The sequence below is a fragment of the Xenia sp. Carnegie-2017 genome, unplaced genomic scaffold (genome assembly GCF_021976095.1).
Source record: "Xenia sp. Carnegie-2017 unplaced genomic scaffold, XeniaSp_v1 HiC_scaffold_1, whole genome shotgun sequence".
NCBI lineage: Eukaryota > Metazoa > Cnidaria > Anthozoa > Malacalcyonacea > Xeniidae > Xenia > Xenia sp. Carnegie-2017.
Window position 1 is genome coordinate 4,445,674 of NW_025813402.1, and position 25,400 is coordinate 4,471,073.

At 33.2% G+C, this 25,400-nt stretch overlaps 3 protein-coding genes across 4 annotated transcripts in view; 2 read left to right on the plus strand and 1 right to left on the minus strand.

Annotated features, from left to right (window-relative positions):
* LOC124437395 overlaps positions 1–9,817 on the plus strand; it is a 68,714-nt gene extending 58,897 nt beyond the window's left edge. For both annotated transcript variants that reach the window (XM_046987375.1, XM_046987381.1), the window contains exons 10-14: positions 5,833–5,967; positions 6,096–6,192; positions 6,408–6,632; positions 6,835–7,110; positions 9,501–9,817. In XM_046987375.1, the coding sequence (XP_046843331.1) occupies positions 5,833–5,967; positions 6,096–6,192; positions 6,408–6,632; positions 6,835–7,110; positions 9,501–9,571 (804 nt within the window). In that variant the 3' untranslated portion in view covers positions 9,572–9,817. The remainder of the gene's footprint in view (positions 1–5,832; positions 5,968–6,095; positions 6,193–6,407; positions 6,633–6,834; positions 7,111–9,500) is intronic.
* LOC124437427 lies at positions 2,346–4,956 on the plus strand. The gene is made up of 8 exons (XM_046987407.1): positions 2,346–2,486; positions 2,773–2,920; positions 2,998–3,119; positions 3,277–3,485; positions 3,556–3,748; positions 3,838–3,931; positions 4,296–4,368; positions 4,906–4,956. The coding sequence occupies exons 1-7, from the start codon at positions 2,424–2,426 to the stop codon at positions 4,325–4,327; spliced, it is 861 nt and encodes a 286-aa protein (XP_046843363.1). The 5' UTR covers positions 2,346–2,423; the 3' UTR covers positions 4,328–4,368; positions 4,906–4,956.
* A 1,991-nt stretch (positions 9,818–11,808) lies between the features above and the next one.
* Positions 11,809–25,400, minus strand: part of LOC124453571 (cytoplasmic dynein 1 heavy chain 1-like) — a 36,073-nt gene continuing 22,481 nt past the window's right edge. The window contains 41 exon segments of the mRNA XM_047004392.1: positions 11,809–11,946; positions 12,373–12,515; positions 12,674–12,797; positions 13,020–13,088; positions 13,273–13,363; positions 13,493–13,574; positions 13,668–13,771; positions 14,139–14,260; positions 14,506–14,607; positions 14,748–14,918; positions 15,186–15,299; positions 15,455–15,578; positions 15,789–15,849; positions 16,103–16,214; positions 16,355–16,515; positions 16,883–16,958; positions 17,303–17,374; positions 17,545–17,644; positions 17,764–17,858; positions 17,950–18,084; positions 18,231–18,396; positions 18,480–18,567; positions 18,919–19,069; positions 19,147–19,293; positions 19,495–19,564; positions 19,650–19,834; positions 20,170–20,270; positions 20,342–20,606; positions 20,865–20,954; positions 21,425–21,542; positions 21,987–22,182; positions 22,553–22,640; positions 22,711–22,776; positions 23,294–23,380; positions 23,451–23,476; positions 23,479–23,541; positions 23,940–24,135; positions 24,212–24,305; positions 24,487–24,556; positions 24,559–24,577; positions 24,896–25,018. Of these exon segments, the coding sequence (XP_046860348.1) occupies positions 11,809–11,946; positions 12,373–12,515; positions 12,674–12,797; positions 13,020–13,088; positions 13,273–13,363; positions 13,493–13,574; positions 13,668–13,771; positions 14,139–14,260; positions 14,506–14,607; positions 14,748–14,918; positions 15,186–15,299; positions 15,455–15,578; positions 15,789–15,849; positions 16,103–16,214; positions 16,355–16,515; positions 16,883–16,958; positions 17,303–17,374; positions 17,545–17,644; positions 17,764–17,858; positions 17,950–18,084; positions 18,231–18,396; positions 18,480–18,567; positions 18,919–19,069; positions 19,147–19,293; positions 19,495–19,564; positions 19,650–19,834; positions 20,170–20,270; positions 20,342–20,606; positions 20,865–20,954; positions 21,425–21,542; positions 21,987–22,182; positions 22,553–22,640; positions 22,711–22,776; positions 23,294–23,380; positions 23,451–23,476; positions 23,479–23,541; positions 23,940–24,135; positions 24,212–24,305; positions 24,487–24,556; positions 24,559–24,577; positions 24,896–25,018 (4,605 nt within the window).

Here is a 25,400-nt window from a genome sequence, read left to right on the forward strand (position 1 = left end):
TGCTAAAAATTAATGAATAGTGAATAATGGAAAAAAAGCTCGTCATTTTCGATATTTTGGTAAACTGACACCTCACTTTCCTTGGCCAATTATTTCTAAAGAAATGAATATTGATGTGTCCCTCAAAACTTTCATGCTGACTATTCCACTGTTCACATATTTTTCAATTATCTTGTTAGAAAAGTTAGATATAATTTACCTATTCCACACTGTGTACATTAATTTGGCATTACTTTTGTGCTCTGTGCCACATATACAACAAAATTTCGCACCTTCAAAAGAATTTTTGCCTTCTTTTTTCGCAATATTTTATTTATGTTTATCAGTCCCAGTCTCTTTGACTACTGCTTGTGTGCCGTGAGATTTTGTTTGTGCCGTGAGATTTTGGTTGTGCCGTGAGGAATTTTGTTTGTTCCGTGAGATTTTGTTTGTGCCGTGACACCTATGGGCCACCGTAAAATTGATTATTTACAAGCAGACCTAATAAATGCTGCATTCTTGGATCCTCTCGACGAGTATAAACTTACCAGTCCCTTGGAATACCATCATCTCGAAGGGTCGCCTGAAATACTTACAGTGAGTGTAGAACGTGTCCAGAAGGCATTAAACGCATTAAATGTACACAAAGCGTGTGGCCCAGATGGGATTCCAAACTGGTTATTGAAAGACTTTTCTGATATAGTTGGTCAACCAATAACCTTAATAATCAATGCATCTTACAAAGAACAACAACTCCCAAAAATGTGGAAAAGTGCTAATGTTATACCGCTCCCAAAAGCCAAACCAGTTCAAGACCTTACCAAACAATTAAGACCAATATCTCTCACACCATGTCTCTCAAAGTTAGCTGAAGACTTTATAGTATCAGACTATATAAAACCGGCAGTAACCAAGGTGATCGATCCCAACCAGTATGGGATAGTATCAAGCTCGTCAACAACAATGGCACTGATCAGTATGTTACATAATTGGACATTAGGTACAGATGGAAATGGGTCTACTGTAAGGTCGATTTTATTTGATTATCGAAAAGCATTTGATTATATAGACCATTCCATACTCGTCGACAAACTGTGTAATCTGGACATTCCAATTAGCGTAATCAATTGGATCATCAACTTTCTGAGCGACAGATTGCAACGCGTTAAATTAGCAAATGATTGTTATTCAGACTGGGGCTCTGTTCCATCTGGGGTTCCTCAAGGCACCAAACTAGGACCCTGGCTTTTGCATTGATGATAAACGATCTAAAACACGGAGCACCATCTTTTGGAAATTTGTCGACGACACTACTGCTTCCGAAATTGTACCTAAAGGCAGTGTGAGTCATGCACAAAATATAGCTGACGATGTAAATGATTGGTCCAAAAGAACAGAGTACAATTACATCCTGACAAGTGCAAAGAACTGAGAATATCCTTCAACACAAACACCAAATTTTGACCCACTTGTTATTAACAGCAACGAGGTTGAGGTTGTTAAGTCAGCAAAATTTCTTGGAATTACGATCAGCAATGATTTGACGTGGAACATTCATATTGACAATATTATCAAAAAAGTAAATAAACGAATCTATTTTCTAATTCAATTAAAGAGAGCTAAGGTATCCCTAAAGATCTCTCTTTTATATAACTTGTATAAGATCGGTTATGGATTATGGAGTAGTTAGTTTTTACAATTCCTTACCAAACTACTTAAAAAACGAATTCCAACGTGTAGAAAAAAGAGTGATATCAATAATATGTCCTTATAATAGTTATAAAATTGGGCTGAAAAAGCTAGATATGTCACCAATAGAATTACACCATGAAGATTTATGTAAACGTTATTTCCAGACAATTGAAACAAATGAACGCCATAAATTAAGAAATTTACTGCCAAACAAAAATAACTGTAAATATAGCCTGAGAAGTAAACATAAATATATAGTTCCGCTTGCTCGCACCAACAGAGCGAAGAACTCGTTCATCCTGTCCTTGTGTACATAAAGTTACACAAAAGTGGCCAGGTATGGAATTTTCTTTGTCTCTGTTGGTGTTAGCGAGTACCATTTTTAGATACTTATTTTTAGATTTTTAGATACTTATTTTTAGATACTTATTTGCTATTATAATTTTACTAATGTAGATATTTGCAATTCAGCCGCAAGGCTGCAATTAATATTTTAATAAACTACCTACCTACCTACCTAACGAATGTTCTAGATGTAGAAAGTACAAGATGTCGTTACTAGAAAAATTTAATTTTAACATAATTCTAACAATGGTGTCAAAAAATTGTTATATGATAAAAAAATCCCATATTTGGCACCCCATAGATGAATGCATATCACCTTGAGGTCGTCACCTTGGACGGTAACAAAAAACAAACAGATTTACTGAGGTCACAAAAGCTTCCATACGGCATATTGACGAGAACAAAAGATGAAAAGCTTGTATCTCCTTGTCGCGCTCCTACTTGGGATCTTAGGAAATCCTCAGTTTGTGGTAACAAAGTCAATAGTAACATTGTTTTAATTCTTGGAACTTGAATTTTATCCTAATTTAATGTCTGTTGACATAAGAATGGCTAAATTAATATATTTTCTTCGTTGAACGGCAAAATAACGAAAACCCAACCAAAAGCCTAACTTAACCGACTGTATTTAAAACAAAACAAAATTATTTAAGGAACATCTTTAACTAACTTTTCTTTCCGATACTTTTGGCAAATTATAAGTTCAACGTCGAAAACGTTATTACGGATCAATTAAGAAATTGAAATTATCCTTAGAAAATCAAAGTGGTTAAAGGAAACGACCCAGGATTATGTTATAAAAATAGCAGTGAAAAGATGACGCTGGTTCGTGATCGACAAAACATACCTAAACTCTTGATATGTTCAAATGTCAACGGTGTTTTTTCATGGAGAACAGTGGACGGTAGATGTGATATCATGGTTTAATTCAGTAGTTCAATGATGCCTAAATTATCTATAGCTGCAATTGTTTACTTACAGGTTCTAGTTCTCCAGGAGAATTTTTTGACCCAGTATACGACTGTTCAACCATATTGGATAAAGATCCAAAAGCTAAAGATGGATTTTATTGGATAACACTTGGAGAAAAGAAACCAAAAAGGGTAAGAATATATAAGATCAATGTTATTTTCACAGATTATGGAGCAACATTATTTCAACTCACTTATTATGTTCGTTTATAAATATATTTAAAAAATTTTTATTGATTTTAGGCGTGAACAAATTTTTAAAATTCCGATGAGATTATTTTCATTAAAGGTTTATTGTGACATGACAACTGATGATGGTGGGTTCATGTTGATTGGTCGACAAAATACATCCGTTACATGGACAGTACCATCTAACAACAAGACAGTGGAACCATTTGCTGAACCTCATTGGATAAGTTCATTAGGAGAGGCTCCAATGGTTGATTTCAGAGTACAAATGGCCACTAAAGATGATTTTAAGACAACTCAAGCTCATTGGTATAAAAATGATTACTTTTGCAAATAGTTTCCTTAGCAAAAAAATTTTAGTGGATGTCAATAATTTCAGGTTTTACAGATTTCAAAATCCACGAAAATTAAAAAATCTGATGATTTACAACAAAGGAGGCTGTACAAATACATCACCTGGGATTGGTGACGTTAAATTTGTAAAAGATCTGATGACTGAAAATATTGTGACAACAAGTTTTCGTTGCTCAAAGTTTGGATTGGCGTACAATAAAAGAGCACAGTTTGGATGGGTATGAAGAGAATGATTCAATTGTTGGGTTCATATCAGCGATATGAACTTTAGAATATGGTGTGATTTCTGTCCTCTTCGTGTTTGTAGGCAAGAATGAACGACTGTTTAAACAGACCATGTCCTTGGGGATTTGCTTTTCACCACAAATATCCCTTCAAACTGACTTTTCTGGAGCATTCAGGTAACGACAATAATTTAAAGCTAACAATTTTACGCACATTTACTGTTCATCTAGACGTTTAGAGTTTAAAATACATATGTTGTGTATTTATAAATGATGACGTTTATCATCAACCTTTACTTAAATAAGTAAGTGTACTATGTTAGATGTAATTTTTTGAGATTCTTCCTCTCCCTCCCTCCTCTTCGAATGAACAAATGGAAATCCCGCCAGTAGCACTGTACGCAAGGATATAAAAAATGAAGTAGAAGTAATTAGAAAACAGAAACTTCTTTTAATAAAATGGCGATTCTTTAAAATTAAATACTTCTGTATACTAAAAAGCAGAGAAAAAAATTCATCTTTAACATTTTTTAAAATTCAGCTACAGCACAACGAATCAAATTTCAGGGATAAACTTTGGAGCGACGGCATTAGTTGGCTGTGACAACAGAAAGGTTTTTATTATTGTCTGTAAATTATTTTGTTTTAAGAATATAAAATTCAGTCTCTGGAGCTCAATCATGAGTGTAAGGTGTAGGTCAGATAAAGACCTTATTGTATTGATTGGACAAGCTTAACACAGGCCTGTACTTTTTTTCAAATACTGTTGTGGACTGTATGGATAGGTAAAGTCAATAATGAATAGTTTTGGCGTATAAATGATAACTGTTTTGGTGATACATGTAAGGTATCATGTAAGGTATATGCACGTATATGCACGTATATGCACGTAAGGTTTTTTTTCAGTTTGTTTCTATCGTTAGATTGAAAGGAGTTGACAGTTTTGTCAATTTATTTAAAAAAACGTAATCGCAGGAAAAATGATTTAGATGATAATCATCATTTTATCTCATCCTTAATAAACTTTACTAGCTCATAATTAATGTTTAACACTGCTAAAATTAGTGCCCGTCAGTGCTAAACTAACAAAACGCTTTTTGGATAGAGCAGCTAGTCTCAACGTATATTACGTATTATTGAATAATATCTAGTGCTGTGGTTGTTATGGTCCTAAGAATGGCAAGAAAAATTATTGTTTTAAAGAATGTAATAAAGCAAATGGTGGAACAATAGAGAAAAATGTTTATACATGGTTTTGGGTGCGTTCTCGCATTCCTAAAAGAATATGGAGCAATTGTTTGGATTACAAAGTTATACAAAATGGAAATGCTGTTTGGTACAAGTTACTGGGTAGTAATGAAGTACCTGTGAAAGTATGTTGTGCATGTGTATAACTCCTATCATGGCATTATAATGATGAATATAATATGTCATACAAACATTTAAAAAATGAATCAGTCCATCTATAATCAACCAAATAGTTATTAAAAAACTGTGATTTAAGAAATCGTCGTAAATCTGAGGGCAGGCCGGATTAAGAAGTGCCCTAGTCCTGGGGAAAAGAAATCTGTGGAGTATGAAAACTATGAGCAGCATAAGCGACTCACATCTTCAGTTATTTTTCCAATAAATAAAACTAAGTTTAGTATGTTTCCCAGCTAATTTTTTCTTGACAATAAACAAAATATTTTTCTTTATTCTACAGAAACAAAGTTTAAATCCATCTTGAAGTATATGAAAGCCCCTGGACTGCTGCCTACTCTTGCCCTTAGGTTAATCCGGCAATGTTTGATGAAACTACACATCCTTCAGAAATGCTGAAGTGTCTTTTATTTTGCTAGGGTCGTTGTACAAAAAATAAACCATTATTTTACAAAGGAGTAAGTGATAATATATGCAATTTATTTTCGAGTTTCTTTCATCATTCTTCAATTAATACGTGTCACTTTCATAAAATTAATTCGTTGCACGAGCACACATATATTCGTAGTATTTTTGACGTCAATTTTTTATCAAAAGTATACATGTAAATACGGTGTTAATTTTCACTTACTTAGGCTAAATCTTTACTTTAACAGATGATTGTTGTACCAGATAATATCACTATGAAAAAAGTTCCAAGTATTGAAGGGATGATGGTTTATCGTAAAGACAAAAATAAACTTTATGTCCAAGAAGATAAACAACTAAAGGCATTGGCTGAAGAAAAAAAGGTATAAGATTTTCAAGTGCTCTATGAATCAGAATGAGGTTAATCAGAGCAAATGCAAAACCTAATTGGCCATGCACGGCAATTATAACAACGAGTTTATTAAAACCTATAAAAACTATTATTTTCTAGATTCTACAAACTCTGAACAAAGGCATATCGAAGCTTGAGAATAAAATACAAACCCTAAATATTTCTTTGGACAGAACATTTTATTCTTTTCTTTCACGTACGTATTTACAGTCTAAAATTTTTATTGATGACTTTACATTAAAAGTAAATTGCTCAAAAATGCAAGAGGATCTGATATCACGTACATCTATGTTTGAACTTGAAATAAAAGAACATCACGCGCTATTTTTTTAGTTAATTTCCAACAATCCAAATCGCCATAAACGATTTTCATTGACAAATGTCAACTAATCACTTGAACAAAATCTTTAGGTGATATTTTGTTTTCAACAATACTCAATGATGAACCAGAAAGTTTTTTGAAACAATTAAAGAACTGGTTTTCATTCAGAATTTTGCGTTGTTGTTGGAGAGCCTCCACTGATGGATGGGATTCCAGAATTTTCCACTCAAGATGTGACAATCGAGGAAAAACTATAACTTTAGTTAAAGTTGGTAAATACATTTTTGGTGGATATTCAACGATAAGTTGGGATGGTAAGTTTTTCAATAATTCAATGTATGTTTATAATGGCGAATGTTTAATTTTTGTCTTTAAATTTGTTGATGAGTTGGTTCTTACTTCTTGTTTAGTAATTTTATAAACATTTACTAATAAATAAAGTACGAGAGAAATGTTGATTGTGCCCATCAAATATAAAAAGTAACAACCACTTTAAACATAAATTTATATTTATAGGTTCAAGTGGAAGTTATGGAAACAGTTCCAGTAATTACATTTTCTCACTTCGTAACAAAGACAATTTAAGTCCATTTAGATCACCAGTTTATCGATACAGTCACACTGCCATTTATACTTACCCTAGCCGTGGACCAACGTTTGGAGGAGGATTTGACTTCTACATTGCAAGCAACGCAAACAAGAACACAAATTCCTACACCGATTTTGGACACACCTATCGTCCTCCATCTGGTTACAGCTATAGGAGTAGTAACACCAGAGCTCTTCTTGCAGGTTCACGCTACTTTACACCCTATGAAGTTGAAGTTTATTATTATGTTTAACGTTTCACGTGAACTTCACGTGTTCTTCATAATTATCAATTCAGAAATGTAGCTATGATGCAGTGTTAAAGTAGATTTTGTAGATGTAATTAAATGCTGTCTTCATTATTTCTATCATAATAATCTTTCATCAAAATTTTGTTTTGTCTCTTTTTCCTCGCTGAACTGTTTTACAATTTTATTATTTTTATCTTTACTCACTCTAAGGCTTTAAAATCTCCTCATAACTACTGGAAAATTTCGTATTAAAGAGTAGCTATGTTTATAAAAATGAGAAAATTGATGAGATTGTGAAACAGTACCGTTACTATCACACAATAATATTGTGCATCATTTGACTTGCTCAAAAAAATCTGATTATATTGTTGTGTAATATAGATTGCATGATTGTAAATGATGATTGTCCAGGTTAATAAAGTCCTGAGAAGGACTGTTTTTGATGTTGTTGACTGACGTTTACTCCTCATTTGACTCTGAAGATGACTACCGCTAAGGTTGTCGAAACGTCAGTCAACAACATCAAAAACAGTCCTTCTCAGGACTTTATTAACCTGGACGATCATCATTTACAAACATATAACGATACTCCCGGGTTCAAACCATTTACTTTATAGATTGCATGACGAAGAAAAAATTATCTTAATTAAAACCATTTTAAAAATAGCCTTTCTTGCCGAGAATTTAGTTGTAGTCTCCTTAACGTAAAGTGATGTACTCATAGTTTCCTAATTGTTTGCATGTAATTTAAAAAAGATGAAAGAATTTTTATTTAATTTGTAATGCTACATTAGAAATTGATGAAGAAGATGTGATGGAATCGTTCTTCCTTAGTTTAAGTGACCTTAGTCCAAAAGTAAATGGATTAGAATTGAACAAGTATACGTGTAAGGACTGAAGAAACTGAAACCGAAACAATGAATCAATGTTTTATTTCCAATGTTATAGACCTGTTCATTCAAAAAGGCTTTCTATTGGGAAGCTTCGTTTTCATGAAATATTCGGCAAAGCAGCTTTACAGGTATAGCTTTTGCATAGAAATGTCTATACAAAATGAAATATGTATTAATACCAATATAGCAACCTTATCATATTGGTCTTATTGTGTTTTTGTGTGAAGTTTGTGTTTGTTTGACTGTATCCATGGATGTATAAGAAAAACAACAAATTCAAAGAAGTGCTTGGTGAACTTTGTGAGAACTTTGTAAAAGTTTGCAAAACCAGTTTTAACGGCGATGTCGGTACAAATATGAAAAATGACATTACCTAGGATTATGACTGATTTGCATGTGAAACAAAAGTATTTTGTCATCTAAGGGAAAAGTGAGTGACAGATAGGAAAGAGGGGAAAATTACTCTTCAGATATATCTTGTGTCCAACACACCATAATATGAGTGAGTGTGCAGGGTTAATGCTGAGTTAAAATTGACTTTTTCAAACAATAACTTGTTAAGTTACGTCTGATAGGGATATTTTTATACTTAGAGTTGAAGACTTACGATTGCCAACGATTAGTTATAGAATCGTTGCAATGAGCGTTACAGAATCTCAATGTTGAAAAACGAGATGAAACAAAAAGGTTTCTAAAATATTTTTAATGAATATTGAAAATGACACTCATTTTCTATTTTCGATAGTCAATGTACATTTAGACAAACTTGAGACTACATGAGCTTAAAAGACAAAACTGAAAACAATAATTCATTATTAATTTTTGTTGTAAATGTTAAAACGCTAATAAGCTGAACTCTGTTAAAGATAAACTAGAAAATTTACCAAAAGGATGTGAACTTGACAGTGAAATTGGAAATAATTTGACATGCGCACTTTAATCACCTAGAATAAAGTATCTGTAATTTTGTAAATGTCTTAAATTGACTTTGTGACAGCCTGGTAAAATAATATGCTCAGTATTGATTATGTTTTTGTGTAGGTCAAAAAATATTATTTTAGGGAAATGTTTGAATTAAAACGTGGTTTTTATTATATACAACTTCATCGACAGGAAGACTGAAATATAAATTTAGAATGCTTTGAAATGATTTTTGAAGTGTTGGATAAATTCTGTAAAAATAACTTATTATGTAAATTATGAGATAGTGGGTTTAAATTTTTGCCTCTTTGTAATTACATCTTCTCCCTTCGCAACAAAGACAATTTGAGTTCATTTAGATCAGCCATCTATACCAGCCCTAGCTATGGACCCACGTTTGGAGGACATGACATACACATAGCAAACAACGCAAACAAAAACGCAAATTCCTAAACCAATTTAGGAAACACCTATCGTCCTCCATCTGGTTACAGCTATAGGAGTAGTAACACCAGAGCTTTTCTTGCAGGTTCATACACATTTACACCTGATGAAGTTGAAGTTTATTATTGTTTAATATTTCACGTGAACTTCACGTGACTTCCAATATTATCGTTGATTCAGTTAAATATAATGTAATAATTAAGTAATTTTTGTACGATGTAGTTACATGTCGTCCTAATTATTTCACATGTCATAATTATTTTTGTTCAACTTTTGTTTTATTTCCTTGCAATGTTAAACGAAACACTATTGTTGACGATTAAAAATGACTTTGTAACTAATTTGCATCACTAAAACATTAATTTTTGTTATTTTCAATAAACAAGCAGTGGCATGATTACAGCCTTTACGTGTAGATGAATGTTTTATCTTTTAACCATTGGACAAAAAAACATTAAAATTTTCCCAGGTTTTGTCAACAGAAGTAAGGGAATGCTCTTGAAATTATACTAAGAGAATATTTTCATAATTGGTGAAAAAAATGGAACTGCTTTGTTGTATGATAACATCAAAATGTAAAGCAACGTGCGTACACGTGGCCAAACTGTCTAACATCTGGGCGCAAAATAAAGTATATTCATAAAGATAGCACAGAATAAGAATATACAGAAGAGTCACTCGTGTCGGAGCCTTTGATGTTTTTGTCCTCGCGCATGTCGTGCCGCGCATGGCGGCCGCCATTATTCCAGCCAGATGATTAGGGTTTTTGACTTTCTCCAAGTCTTTAAAATGATCCGAAGTCATTTCTTAAGTCAAAATATACTTGAATTCATTATTAAGTATTGACGTCATGTAATTTTAATTGTTGGAAACAAGTGAGAAATCTTAATCATCTGGCTGGAATAATGGCCGACACGAGGACACGTTGTACACCTGAGTGACCCTTCTGCATAATCATTATTCTGTGAAGATAGTAAAAATAATATAGCCTACTCTGAACCTTCGCTGGCGTAAACCAAACACAACAAATAAAGTTGAAGCTATTTCCTTTAAGTCACGTAAGCAACAGATTTTAAAATGATCGTTAACAACTATCGCATTTAAATAATATTGACAATGACCGCGCGTTATGTCTATAAAAAGACTAAGAACGAGCTGCTTCAGTGGATCTGAAAGAGACAAAACCGTACTTCTTCCTGAGGCCACACGGTCTCATCTTTGTTTTCGTAATAATCATGAAACGTCAACAGACAGTTCTCTTTTCAAATCATAATCACAAATTATAGGTTGTGTAAAAGCACTTAACGGTTGCCATGTTTTACACGATAACAAAGTGGACTATTTTAACACGGCGAGAGTGACTTTCTTTCAAAGTAAATACAACCTGAACAATGAATAACAAACAGCATGAGCCATGTGAAGCTCATCACGGGAGTCACATGCTCTGAAACTCAGAGAGCATGACCTCACATCAGGTTATGAGCATATAGTTCACGTTCATGCAATCAGGTTAACAGAACGGCATGTTTGGTAGAATTGGATGGAATATATCACAATGGGTGATTTGGCTTCTACGTTAAGCGAAAAATAGTGTTCTTCAAAGATGTTCTTAACGAAAAAAAAGTTGTTTGACTAGCATGACCTCCAGATACGCCTCTAAGTATTTTAATTTAGATTCACAACAACTAGCTAAGTCAATAAAGGACAATTGCCAAATCTAAAATTAGTATGAAATCATATTAGCCAGTCATTGAAGATGCCAAGAAAGCAACCCCTCTTTCATAAAAGCGGTGATCACCCCCCTGCTCAACAAATTCCATTACGACAGTGAAAAGAAGCTCGCGACGATTCTGATTAAGATACACAGGAAGTGTGACCTAAACAGAAGTACAAAATATGTTCATTAAATTTTCAAGGACGTTATAAAATACTAGCTAACTTCAAATTAGGCTTTTTTCTAAAAGACCATTTATTGATAGTTAAAGACACTTGCCTTTGCTTGTTTGGACAGTTTATCATCGTCAGAAAATCTGGAAATCACCAAAACATCAATAATTACAACACATGTTCTCTTGAAATAAATAATTTCAAAAAGCAAATGTTTGTTTCTACCTGATCCAACTAAGACTCGTCAATGGCAGGTCAGTTGTGATAACTGTCGCAAGCTCCAAACGATTATTCACACATTTTGCTCCTTGAAGTTTCAAACCACAAAACACAAATTTGAGTCAAGAGTTCAAATTCATGCAGAATAAGCATTAACTTCTAAACTGACTTTACGCTCAATATAGTATCGCTAAATAGCATAATGTAATCTTACTTAAATACCTGTAATACCAAAACTGCAGTCATCAATATTTCTTCAACGTGATTAGTCATCTAAACTGCAACATTCAATTACTAAAGATAAATATATATAAGAGGGAGGAAAGCTCTTCCAAAGACCAGTTATTAGCTTGAGCAACATATTGTCTGGTTGCTGTTATATAGGCTTCAGGGACAAACAACCATCCAAGATGAACACGCAGGTTCTAGGTAACAAAAAGTTTTCATCAAGATCTTTTACAAATGTCGGAATTACCTTTAATAAGAAAGCTTGAACAACTTTAACGTAAAATACAAATAATTGATGGCTTTCATCGATCATTGATGTTTAAAAGTTGCAACGAACGTAAATTTAGCAACAAGTGAAGAAGTAAACAACAACAAACGTAAATTTAGCAACAAGTGAAGAAGTAAACAACAACGAACGTAAATTTAGCAACAAGTGAAGATGTAAACAACAACGAACGTAAATTTAGCAACAAGTGAAGAAGTAAACAACAACGAACGTAAATTTAGCAACAAGTGAAGATGTAAAGAACAACGAACGTAAATTTAGCAACAAGTGAAGAAGTAAACAACAACGAACGTAAATCATAAGGACATATATTGTTTTATGTGGACGTTTGTCATACCTTCAGTCCTTTATTAGATCCACTGTGTGAAACGGTAGAAATTTGTTGAAGTTGTTGTATACGGTCACTGAAATCAGCAATCCACTGAATGACAGTAAGACTTGATGGAACTGTATAACGACGCCAATTCTTGGGAAGAATAGCTAAAATATCAAACATGAAATTATAAATAGCAACAAAATACGAAAAACATAGAATTATATATTAAAAAATAGGATTCTTATGTGCTACGGAGATATTTCGTTGACAAAAATATATTCTGTGTGCACAGTTGTGAATAAAAGAGAAATTTTAGTCGTACCTTTCATCAAATCACTTATAACATTCCTTAGATAATTTGTTGGCTTTTTTACTTGCTCACAAACACCAATAACATTTTGTAGATCACTACGGACCGTTGTAAGCAATCCTATTCCAACATTTACCTGCGCAACGAAACAGAAAGATAAACAGATTACAAGCCGAATCATACTGCGGGTTTTTATACCAAAAAATTGACCAAACTGATTTAGACGATTTATTATTGTTTGAACTTGTTCACAGTTCACTTTGCAAGGAGTCTCTGATCATTCTCGTTTTAAAGTATTAACATTAAGATAATAACGATACTTTATACTAAAGATGTGATTTTTGCCGTCACAATTTACCTCGCGTTCAAAGAATCGGAATAAAGGATCTTTGATGTTTTCATTGGTTCGTTTCAAGGCAACAAGTTCCTAAATTAAGATAAAGTGCAGAATTGCTCTAAAGAAAGAACTAAATTTTGGTCAATTATTTCACTTAGGGCAGTACCGTAGCGAGCCTGATTTTTTACTCCAGCTAAGCAAAAATTTTGTGTCTACTGATATGGCGGGAGTAAATCTACAGGCAGGCTACTCTACTGGACTGGGGTAGACGCACCTCCGGTACCATTGCCAACCAATTAGTGGCTGTGCTATGTAACGATCTCATCCATGCTGGACGAGTATCATTAGAGATCAGAGACTGGTTTCTGCAAAAATAAGTGACATTTAATAGATATGGATGTTTGCTTTTTTTTGATCAAATGAGAATTGATGACTTTTTTGAAATGACGATTTCAGACAATGAAAAGATGCTTTACATGACTGCATATACTGACTTGTCTAATCCCGGAGAGTAAGCTAATTCTTCTTCATCGTCTATATTTTGCATCTTCAGAAGTTTGGTGGTAAGGGCCTGACCTAATATATATAAGAGTAAAAGAAAGATACCTTATATTAATAGGTATGTACGACATAGTGACAGTAACTAAATATGAAAGTGGCATTTTCAACCTTGAACAGTTAGCAATAATTTTTCAGCATTGTTTGGTAATCCAAGCCAGGATGGCGATTGAGAGTCTGGTAATTTTTCTGTCCATTGTACAAACTGTTCGCGTCTAAATGATAAACACAAAACTTTTATTTCAACATGGTGAAGGGACAGTAATATCGAAGTGTTTGCACACTTTGGATGGATGATATATTTTATTACAAAACACGACATGCTACCTAAGATGTGGTAAAAACGGCGTAAAAAAGGTTAGAATTTATCTATATATGGGCACATCACGCCTTTTTATGCCATTTTTGAAGGCACGTTAATGTAACATTTTTGATGGCACGTTAATGTAACATTTTTGATGGCACGTTAATGTAACATTTTTGATGGCACGCTAAACTTCGTCTTATAAAGAATGACGTAATGATCCATTCAAATGATGAAATTCAGTTTTAACATTCTTTGGTAAAGACATTTTGAATTACCGTATTCCATCTGGCATGTTCACATTTTTGCCTTTAACACCATCAGCATCCAATACCAATGGAAAATCTGATTCAAAACTACTGACCGTGAACAATCGATTAACAAAAGAAGAAAGCAAACGCTACAAAAGATATTGATATTTATTTGCATTTTACCTCCACATATTAATTATCGGCGAAAATTGAAAAACGAAGGTTTCGGAGGGGTATGATCAACGTCTACAAATTAACTCATTCAAATGTACTTATGTCTTAAACAATTAAAGACAAGGGGAGCAATGATGAAAACAGTTGAAAATGTTTGAAAACAAAAAAATCAAAGCCAGTAAGCCGTTACACAGGTCACATGATCATATCGTGTATTCACCTGATCAAATTCGTTATCGATGCGCCCTCCATATATGGCCTGAGTAAGAAGTGTCCTCAATGCATCCCATGGTACTTTGTCAGGAGATATATTTGTCCGACCCTATAAACAGTATAACAGTTTTACAATACAAATACTTTATATAAATATTTTCAAAGTCTTAACTATAAAACTGACCAATCAAATGGACAAGAGCTGCTTTAACATATGTCATAATAAAAATGAAGATAGTTCCAACTTACTTGCGATGAATTATCAAGCCACGTGTCAATGGTATCACAGGCAACTCTAAGGTCAGACTCACTGAACTCATAATGCTTGGACCAACCCAGTGGAGCATAACGTAAACGTTCTTGTACAATAGCATGTAACCATGCCAACAGAAAATACAAACGTGTTCGTTCGGTTGGCGCCTTAAATAAATATCAATGATGTAAATAACTGATATTACGTGATATTTGTAAGACAAAAGTGTAGTATTAAATAACAACTATGTTATGTACATTCATAAACAATGTACATTCTCGGTCTATCGTTATAATCCTATATTTCATGCCATGTCGTAATAAAAATGTAACATGAAGTTTTGCTAACAAAATATCTTTTGTTACAAAATATCAGTTGATCGTGCTAATATATTTTTGAAAAATGTAATTTCAGTATGCGTAATGTTTACCTACCTTGCACATGCGCGATACAGGAATAGTACTGAAAGTTCGGAAAAGGTTTGCTTTTATGCCAGGAGGAGGTTCGAATACAAAAACACGGGAAGCTCGCAATAAATTCACAGGAACCTCAATGAAAAAACCATTAAATTTTAATTAGGAAACAATGCAAACAATGCCAGAAATACAATATGATATTTCACGGGATAAAGCTGTACAATGACCACAAACAAATTATTTTTAGAAAAGAGATTTTGAAAAACAAACTAGAAACTTTCGTATACCTTAGGATTAATTTCCATAGTAAGGAAAAGACGGAAATTTGCATGAGGATTCAAAGTGTGTAGTTTCTTTTCCAATGTTACCAACCATTGTGGAGCCAAATGAACATTTTTCAACAAAACCCATCTAAAAAACAACAATGAAAAAAATCAAGCAACTCACAAATTTAACGTCAACATGAAAACAAAAAATAGCAACAAAAATCTAACACTGTTCTTCTCAATAACAAACACACAACTTAAACTTTGATGAATATCAACATGTAGATTCTCAGTAACATTTAAAGATAGTTTACATTACATTCGATGATTAAAAAAAGCACTTTTCTCTCATTACCTTCCAGATTTTACAGCAGAGTTGACAGCTTTCTCAGCAAGATTAAATCCTTCTGCAGAACCTTTTAAAGATGTTGACAAATATGAATAAAAAGACTAGCTACAAACTGATAATTTTATGCACTAATTACACACGATGTGTGACGAAATTTCAATATTTTAATAATGCAATAGAAAAGACTAGACTTGCAGGTAGGTACACTAAAACAGTAAGAAACAATGAAGGAGAGTAAAACATTACAACTAACCAATGGCTATTGTTGTGCACTGTTAAAGTAAGTAACAATCATTGAAAGTTAAAACATAACAACTAACCAATGGCTATTGCAGTGCATTGTTTATTTTGTTGGGCAACAAGATCATCAACACGACCACTTGCATCATGACCAGAAACAGAACACATCAATATTGGTGTGTTGGATTTGATCTAAAAAAGCGTTACAATAACACTGAGACCAAACAAAGTTGTGTAATTTTAGTAAAATCTAAATATGAAAAGAATTAATGCGAGAATTAACATAGGTCTAATGATTGGAAACTCTACTCCATATCATTCATACATAATACCTCTTTGTCGACAATCATGGAGAGATTGAGTTCCTGTTCTGAAGTTCGCATAAAAGCTTGTCCGAAGACTGTCTCCACAACTTTATGAACCATCGCCAAAACTCTGTCTGGTCTGAATGCCTGAATTACTAAAAGCTGATACACACAGATTCCAACGGCAGCTGGAGAAAGGTAAACACAACGTTGTACTATTAATATACTTGCTTTTGTGACTATAATAGGCTACAGTCAAAAAACATTGCTAGTGCTTTGTATCATAAAGAATTAGAAGTTTAGAGAATATTTCGTCGTCATGATATAATTTTGTTCTAAGCTGACAGCTCTACATATTATAGTGACAAAAACACAGCTTTCTATACATATGACATTAGCGTACACAGTATTGTCATATTTTATCGTTTTTATATGTGTTTTATTTTGTTGTACTTTTAACAACTGTTGTTATGATTCCTCATCTTGTATGAGTATTGTTTCCACGACTGACTGCCATGATAATAAGTTTACTTCCGGTAATTTTAAAAAACTTACAAAGTTCAACACTTGATTGCCAACAAACAGGAACATTGTTTTCCGGATTAAGACAAGTCAGCCAATCAAAGAAATCCTTGTAAAAGAAAAATTGTACGGTAGGCTTATATATATCCAACCCGACTCTCGCTTTCATATAGCAAGTTCATTAAAGCAAATGAGAAAGGAAGCGTGGGGACTGGGAGAGTTTGCGGTGTGAGTGACAGAAGATTTGGAAAACGTCATTCAACTGATATTTATGTAAAATTACAATTTCATGGCACCTCTACAAATGAACACGACACATCCACACCTTACTAATGTAAGTCAAAAATTCCAGACAGACTACTGCATAAAATATTTATAAGAACTCATCACTTGTGAAAAAATAAAAGGCTTACGTTGAAATATTTAAAAAAAAAAGAAGAAATAACTTAATACCCGATGAGACTGGACGTATCCCGAGAGATTATTGAAAGCTATTAACTGTGCCAAATGACGCATCGCTTGGCTCTAAAAATAACCAATAAAATGAAGACAAATAACGAAAACATCAAACTCACTCTCTAAACATCACAGTAAAAACCTATAAATTATTCCTTTGTATTTTTATAGAACCATAAAAAAAAGAAATACGACCACAATTTATCAAATTACTACACTTACAAGAATATATATCATACCTGCTCTGGTGATAAACCTTCAAAAGATGTAGATTTTTTGCCCAGTATAGCATCGCGACCAACAAGGAAATGAGAGAATTCTTCTTCGTATTCGCGCTCTCTACAAAATCGATTTTAATAACGTTTGAACGAGTAGGAAGCTACCAACTGAAATATTATACTTCGTTATACATCAGAATAAATATACAAACAAGTTTTTGAAAAACTAGAAAAGTTTACCCTGGCAGACCACGAAGATATATACGACAAAGTAACAAGGAAAAAGAAAGACGATCATCGTGAAGCATACCACGCGAAACACGGTTATAAACAATCTTTAAAAGAACGAAACAAAATGATCAAATGTAGAACGAATTTACGGTAAAAGATAATTGTAACATTATTTTGTTGATATCGATAAAATACCTGAAATACATCTGTGGTAATGACATTTAACCGGCACGTACTGTCTTTAAGATTGTTCAAGTTTTGATTTCCATGTAAAACACTTAGATACATATCCAAAAAGAAATGCAGAGAATATTGATACAAGAAATGGACCTATAGACAGGACAAATAGATAAAAATAGATTAGAGAAATATAGGAATATACACCCACTAATAAATGAACAAAACACACTCGTTCGTCCCATTGCATGCAACTTCAAAAACAGCAAGGACAAAACCTTTTCTACATTTTAACTTACAAGATTAAGCGATTCCATCGTAAAATATATACTACTGCAGGATTGAGCCAATGGTCTGTACTGGTCAGTGACGGCCTCAACTTCTGCCATAACTACATCAGTTTCTTCAACTTTCTTAGTGATGTCAGCAGCTTCCTTTTTCAGTTTCTCCAGAGTTCCAATTATACTATGAAAAAGTTTATTAATACTCTGTAGTCGAAGTAAATATGTTGACAATAATCGATAACACACAAATAATCTTCTCTATACCTATCATCATCAAGAATTCTTCCTTTCACATCATTAAGAGCTTGCAGTAACGACTTCTCTAGATGCCTTAAGCGGAGATGAAATTCTCCTACAAAATAAAATTTTATAAATCAGTCCAAGCGCTTCCATCCAATGACATCGATGATAAGACAAGACAAAGAAGAAATTATGAAAGCAACTAAATATTTAATCACTCTGTTTAACTGAAATCATGCAGAATATTGAAGTTATCGAGATCATTTTGCTTCACGTATTTCAAAGCACAACAACGTTCAATATGATTCAGTTATAAACTTATTAACGTGATGCAAAAAACAATTCAGTAAAAGAGCTACCAGATTAAGTATTGAAGTCAAACAAACAAATTCTAACGTTAATCGATCAAAATTCTATTGCTCAGAAGTAAAAAATGCAATGTGTTAATACAAAGCTCCATCACCTTGAAGTTTAAGCAAATCTGAACGCTTAGTATCAACATCTGGTCTTTCTGCTTTAAGAGCGTAGTTCAAACACTGCGCTTGTAAACTGCTTCGTGTTACGGTGAAGTTAACAAATGTGACTCGTGAACATAAATCTGGAGGGAATTCAACCTAAAACATACACAACATAAACATATGTAAGTTCAGATGAATGATATTTACGAAAATGTTTTCCTTTCTTCACTTACAGTCGGATCTCTTGTTGACATAAATATTGTAAACGAAGGAGACAAATCAATATCTTGATCACCCAACGTTATCAAGACACGACCACCAGTCCGTCTGACCTCACGATTTAACACTGGATTAACAATTGGATCATAGTTTTCAACGTCCTAAAGAGAAAGAAACTTGAAGCTAAACAAAATACTGTCGTTATAGAATAATACAACTCCCTTTAGAAATGATCTACGGTCTTCAAAATTACATTTGATATTGGAATCTTAGCTTCATTAAAAGGATTACGTTCCCTTTGTGTATCATGAAAGAAATTTTTCGGGTAAATGGACTTAAAGAAGGCTGAGCAAATATCAAACCTGTACTAAAAGTGGATTTCCAAATCGTAATGCACTTTCAAGATTCTTGCGGAAGGCATCATCAAGGAAACTAAAAAGATTGTTACATTATCAAGAAATTCTTGATGAACATGCAGTGAACATTACAAATTTGATATACGGCTGCAAAATGTTACCTTGTTTTTGTAATTCTACGTCCCTTGTATTCATTCATGATAAATTCAGTGGCTTGACCCGATGGATCAATAATCAAGGGATATCTATTGAATCGCTTTAACATGATGGCATTTTCAGTGCAAAGATCATCAGTAGGAAGTGAATTAGCTTGCCATGCTAGTCGATCATCAGCAGTTGACAGGTACTAGAATGAAAACCAAAAGCTTTAACATAACTTGTATAACATAAGTTATTAAATGGTGATTAAATTCAGGAATAGTCATTCAAATTTACTCAAGTGTAGTAACTCTAAAGAAAGGAGATGAAACATGACACCCCCTTTACATCAGGAATATTTTCTAGATTTTCCGCTCTCCTAAAAGTTCTGAAACTACTGAGGTAAAACAATCAACAAAGAAAAGCCAAGTTCTTCCACTGTAACAGACATCTCTTTAAATAGTTTGTATGTTACATAGATCCACATAGGGTATATAAGGATACGATATTTAAAAAACCCTAATGAGTTCCTATAATATCCACCTCAGTCCTAGCAAGATCATGGCGAAACTCCAAACCAGCTTGTTGAAGATGGTGACTCCAAGTTGTGAACAAATTTTGACGAAGCTGCTGATCGAAATATCCTGCAAGTTACTCATATAAATTATTATTGCAGCAAACCATTGCTTTAATATGACAAATAAACATAAATTACCTGCATAAGCCAAAAATGCTGACGATAGCATTACATCACCGACAATGGTTCCCATTTGAGCTTGAAAAGCGTTGCTTGTGTCTTGCCAACGACTGCGTTCATCAGACAAACTCCTTAATAATGCCACGCTTCTGTTTACTTTTGCTTCAACAGCCGTCATCTCGGTCTTTATCGCTTGTGCTTCACTAATCAAGGCAGCATATTCTTCTTTGTATTGCGCTATGCTTTTCTCCAGACCAGTAATAACTTTAGCAATTTCAGCAGCCTAGTCAAGTTAAACATAATGGTAACATTACACTTTCTATTCACATGATTAAACAGAAATACAACGACGTATAGCTTTTAACAAAAGTAAAGGCGATTTCAACTGACTTGTACAGAAATTTAAAAAGATTGTAAGCGGTGAGACTGAGCTACTTTATTCAACAACTTCGTATTCATTAAATTTCTATCATTGTGTATAAACACAACTCGTTGCCCCGCTTTATTTTGTCAAAGTCATATTTCATAGAGATATTTTTACCTTAGCTTCAGCAGCACTTGCTTCAGTTTCTAAACTCTTTAGTTCATAGCGTAAAGGTTCTATTTTCAACAACATATCAGCATATTTCACCTTCAATGTAAAAAAATCATTAATTGAAGATAATCACACGAACAAATGCTTTATATATATATTCACATTACTTTTGACTGCAATTTAATGTGAATATACAATACTAAACATGATTATCTGAACTATTGTAGCTTATATCATGTATTTTACAAAATGAATGAAGTTAATCGCAAGACAGTGAAGTTTTCAAATCAAAACATCAAAACAATATATTTTTTAAACAAAACAGTATATTTTATAAACATCAAAATAGTATATTTTATCATCAAAACAGTATATTTTATAAAGATGTTTAAATACACATTGTCCATAGATCTTTCTTTCTACCACAATGAGAAAAAATTAATAAACATCAAAACAGTATATTTTATCATCAAAACAGTATATTTTATAAAGATGTTTAATGTACATTGTCCATAGATCTTTCTTTCTACCACAATGAGAAAAAATTAAGCAAGATATGTATATACCTGTGCAATGGCCCATTTCACTAACGGACCACAAGCTTGACTTGCACGATTGACTTTATCAAAGTTGTAGTCTGGCTGAGACATGTACTTGTTCAACATTTGAGCGCGAACTTCTTCACTACAGTAACATAGAACACAATACGTAAAACACAAATCAAAGAGGAAAAGAGTTTACGAGACAGCAAAAATGAAAGATATTTCAAAGAAAGATGTCATGTTCTCACTACTCTACAGTAACAGTAAACAACTGGGGTGTATATCGTTATCACTGTGAACTGTCGAAATACTTCAAAACCCGTTTGTTACCACATTAACTCTGTGTTCATTTTAAAGATGTAAAAGAGAAAATTCATGTAACCATTCAGCTAACGTCTGAACAAATAGGTGATAGTTGTCACATTAACTGTTGGTAAATTTATGTGGCACAATGCAGTTGTAGAACAAGGAATGACGTACGTAACATCCTTGCACATATCAGATTTGTGCGTAGCTAACAATCATTATATAAAGAATTATAACAATAAAACATCACACTTTAATTTCAAAGCAGGGCAATAATTACCTGATATTTTCTGTTTGGAAAGTAACAATGGTTGGAATAAAATTATCTCTCATGATGATACTGCGAATGGCCCTCCAATCAGCTGCCTGTTCACCCAGTAGTAAACATATAGACTCTAAAGCAACTTTAACTGCTTGAGGTGGATTGGCCATTGAACGCACTTCAACCAAATGTTGCTTTTTAATTGATTTTACGGCTATATATAAAAAAAATTTGAAGAGCAAAAGAAATATGATCAAAATAACTTCTCTAAAAACGCAATGTTAAGAAATGGGATTATGCATAAAGCAACACATCTTGAGATTGCAAAATATGCATCAAAACAAGACGAGAATGAACTGTATATTTTCGACTTTATTTCAAAGTCATCCTCAGACAGAATAATGAGATTATGCATAGAATGTGAAATAATACAGTGATTAACTTTTCTTTGTTTATATTAAAGCAGGACAAAGATAGCTTAGATAAAAATGCAACTTTAGCGAAGACAAAAACGCCACATATCACGTGACTTGTTTGCTTAACCACTAAATTTAACATAGACAGTTGACATCCACAAACATTACCTTGTTTAGCGTCTTGTACTGCAGGCTCAACCTGCGCTAAATCGTCCATAACAAGTGCTTTCTTTTCTTTAATCTTCACTGTTTGTTGCTGTAGACGGTTTATCACATTTTTCATCAACATATTGTTTTAAAAAGTTGATATAAACGTTTAAACATACCGCAATAGCCGCCTGAAGTTCTGTCGAAGTCACTCTTTTTTTCTCTGCCTCCTGTTGATCTTTTAACTAAACATGTGGCATGAAAGTCATAATCAAGAAATAATGAAACAAGATATATTAAATTACAAAAGATTGCAACATAAAACAACAATAGAATTGATTCATTAGAACAAGATTAGTCGTAAAAATATAACAAAGAACACATAATGTAATACATAATGGAACTTGTCGTAGAAACCGAAGTGGACCGGGGATACGATAGTTGTACTACATTCTCCGATTACTACGTAGGTTAAAATTCAGGGCAAATTATTTATTGGTAAATCTTACTACAGCTACAATGACAGGTTGCTGACTTAACTTATGTTGCTCGAAACTGCACTTTTTTCTAAAATGTATGTTATTCTCATTCAAAAATCATTTAATCAAGAGATAAATTGAGAAGATTACAGCAAGAGTGAAGTTGAATAAACAGACACAAAAGCCGATTAACGAAAAATATACAGGTACAAAAGGGGATAAATGGTAAAAAACCACACAAGGTTGTTAACGAACAAAAAGGGAAACAAACGAACAAACGTACCATCTGTTTCAGTTTTTGATTAGCTAATGCATTCTTTGCTTCCAATTCTTGACTCTTCATAGATAAGCTTTTTTGAAGTTCTTCGACCTAAACACAAAATAAACATAAAACAAAGGAAGAGCATTCATGTATTTATTTATACAATCAACATACGTACCTGCTCAACAGTTTCTTTTATTTTGTCAAACCAACATTTAAATGAAGTTGTTGCTCTTCCAAATCTGATCGTTTCTCGTTGTACAGTTTACCTTTAAAAGATTTAGGAAAATAATGAACGCGCACGGGGCGTGACTGTTTTGAACACGCGTGACGTGACTGTTTTGAACACGCATGGCGTGACTGTTTTGAATACGCGTGACGTGACTGTTTTGAGTACGCGTGACGTGACTGTTTTGAACACGCATGGCTGTTTTGAACACGCATGGCGTGACTGTTTTGAACACGCGTGGCGTGACTAAGCCAATTCGATAATTGAGGTGTAGAGGGTGATATTCATAAAGCATGTTTCCCCTCTTAAACACATGATTACATGAATATTTCCTCCTCTCGACTATCAAAATTACTACGTCACTGACTGTATAGCATTCGTTTGAGGATGTTTACATTGAGACAACAATGTTTTAGATTAAATTTAAAGTTCCAAAACTTACGTAGTGATTTATAAAATCCAGGTAATGTCTAGGAGTTATTGCCATACAACGTCCTCCGCGTTTAGCAAGACGAGCATTTGCTTGATGTAAAGTTTGATGTACAAATACAAAAGCGTTGATAACTGCCTCACGGTGAGTAGGTGGGATCGATAATCCTTCATAAACAACAGGAATGTAGTCTGGAGCACGATACTAAATGATGAAAAAATAAACAAATAATTTTACCAAGTACTTATATGAAACATAAGTCAATATAACAAAACTTTACCAATGAATTGTCTAAATCAATCTTGCTCGTAAATTCTTTACCAACTTGATAGAGTGCACCAGTCGACCAATCACCAAACCAATTCAATACGCATCTGTATGGTTAATACAAAGTTCGTTGTAACATAAAGCTAACTAAGGCCCACTTTCAAACTTTACATATGTCGAATGCATTAAAGAAAAAAACTGAGATAAATTACATTCAAAACGGACGTAACATGTGCAAAAGCCTTATCCTTCCATTGACTGAATTTTTATCAATTAACAGACGTTTACCTGTTAAACAATGCAGGTGAAGTGGCGGCTCTGTCTTTCAGTCCTTCAGAAGATGGATTCATTGTAAAACGACGTGAAGATTTCTTATTACCTGCAAATAAACAATTCCCACTAATAAACATTGCTTATGAAAGATAATAAATGTTCTGGTATTTCCTTTACATTAACTTTTTTTAATTTTTGTTTCTATATACAATATTTATAGCTACATTATAATACAAACAAAATAATCAGAATTTGTCATATAATAATATCCTATTAAAAAAAAGCATGTTTCAGGGTGAAATAAACAGCAATTTTACCCATGTGTGTGTTAAAAAAATGTGTAAATAGACACAGTTTAACTACAGGTTTGTCGTAAAAATATCGTAATATTAATTTTACATTATCGTATGAATGTAAATGAAACCTGCTCAGTAAACCATTTGTATAACTCTTCACTTGAGTCCAACATTAGACCATCTCGTTGTGATCCTTCTTTGCATTGTGTCATTAACGTTGTATACTCATCCCCTTCAAACAACCCAGGTACCTAAAAATATATCACAGTAAATCCCCTTCAAACATCTAAGGTACCTAAAAATATATCAATGTAAATCCCAGGTTGTCCCCAACGACGAGAAAAACTTTTTTACATGTTTGTCACATTGGTTGCATAGCAAAAGATAACATGATTTTCGGCGTAAATTATCTTCATCGATACATTTTTACTTGTTCATTCACAAGGTAAAATGCTTTGTTGCAATGAAAAACATGCAAAACTCACTTCTCCATTGGCCAATAAAGTATTCATTCTTTCAATGAAAAACATGCAAAACTCACTTCTCCATTGGCCAATAAAGTATTCATTCTTTCAATGAAAAACATGCAAAACTCACTTCTCCATTGGCCAATAAAGTATTCATTCTTTCAAT

What these genes read in the sequence shown, in the direction of transcription:
- LOC124437427 (XM_046987407.1), top strand. Translation starts at nt 2,424, where the DNA reads ATGAAAAGCTTGTATCTCCTTGTCGCGCTCCTACTTGGGATCTTAGGA. An exon ending in TAGGAAATCCTCAGTTTGTG is followed by an intron (nt 2,487 to 2,772) that starts GTAACAAAGTCA and finishes AATTATCCTTAG; the next exon opens with AAAATCAAAGTGGTTAAAGG. An exon ending in AAAGAGCACAGTTTGGATGG is followed by an intron (nt 3,749 to 3,837) that starts GTATGAAGAGAA and finishes TCGTGTTTGTAG; the next exon opens with GCAAGAATGAACGACTGTTT.